The 938-nt window shown below is 52.6% G+C and overlaps 1 protein-coding gene across 1 annotated transcript; it reads right to left on the bottom strand.

Moving 5' to 3' along the window:
* Positions 1-548: 548 nt before the first annotated feature.
* PPTG_24861 (hypothetical protein) lies at positions 549-918 on the bottom strand (the record flags this gene model as incomplete). Its single annotated transcript, XM_008918765.1, has 2 exons — positions 549-647; positions 700-918. The coding sequence occupies 2 exons, from the start codon at positions 916-918 to the stop codon at positions 549-551; spliced, it is 318 nt and encodes a 105-aa protein (XP_008917013.1).
* Positions 919-938: the final 20 nt, after the last annotated feature.

Here is a 938-nt window from a genome sequence, read left to right as displayed (position 1 = left end):
GCGGCCACGTTGTATACACGAGGTACGGCTTGTAGCGTAACTTGCCGAAATAGTGGTAGTAGGTCTCGAATGTCTCGAATGACAGGTCTCAGGTTGTTCGCACTCACTCTATACGTTGCTGAAGCCATGTTGATAATAATAGCCGAATCACCAATGACGTGGATTGGTACACTGCGATAATGCCGTAGTAGCCACCGTAGGCCAGTAAGGAGTCCCATAGCTTCCATTTCATTGTTGGTAGCACAAGGATGGACAGCACTGGCCGTCCACCACAGTAGTTTCCCGGAGTTAGACCACACACAACTGGCGTGGGCACTGGGTTTGCGTGAGGCCCGTGCCCCTCCGTCAAACGCCAACAGTGCGTACAAGCCTATTGTCTCCGAGACATGTTTGGTCGTAGTACGCAAAACAATGTCATGAGTACGGGGCAGTGCATCTGGCACTATTAGCTCAGAATGAATACGTAACGATAGAGACGACGGAGCAGTGATTGTTGATTGGAAATGTAAGAGACTCGGTATCGCTGTCTACTCGTCGCCTCTGTGGCGTCAGTTCGCAACGTTCGGGTGTCCAGGCTTGAGATCACCGTGTTTGTTGGTCACGTAGTCGAAAACCTCTGTGGGTAAGCGGATCAGCTCATGCTTATTCTTGCATCCAGAAAATTCGCAAGCCCTTCGTCGTTTGAAAGCGAAGACAGACCTGACAGTCGTTCACAACAGGGATCACTGCCTTGATATTATCAGGAATCGACGATGCTGTAGTGCGCTCCCTCGTGGAGCGCCGTGTGTTGCTCGGCCTGGATTGACGGTCGGTTCGAGGCGAGGAGCAAGAAGGCTGGTTGCGGGCCCATGTGGCTATCAGTCCTTCATCAATGACGTTTCGTACGAGGCGCTCATACTCGGGGGACCCTCTCGTCATGATGGCCTGCGCTTGGGGGA

This window comes from Phytophthora parasitica, assembly GCF_000247585.1.
Source record: "Phytophthora parasitica INRA-310 unplaced genomic scaffold supercont2.303, whole genome shotgun sequence".
Taxonomy (NCBI): domain Eukaryota; phylum Oomycota; class Peronosporomycetes; order Peronosporales; family Peronosporaceae; genus Phytophthora; species Phytophthora nicotianae.
Note: the sequence above shows the minus strand (reverse complement) of the source record. Positions and strands in the feature narration are given on the sequence as shown.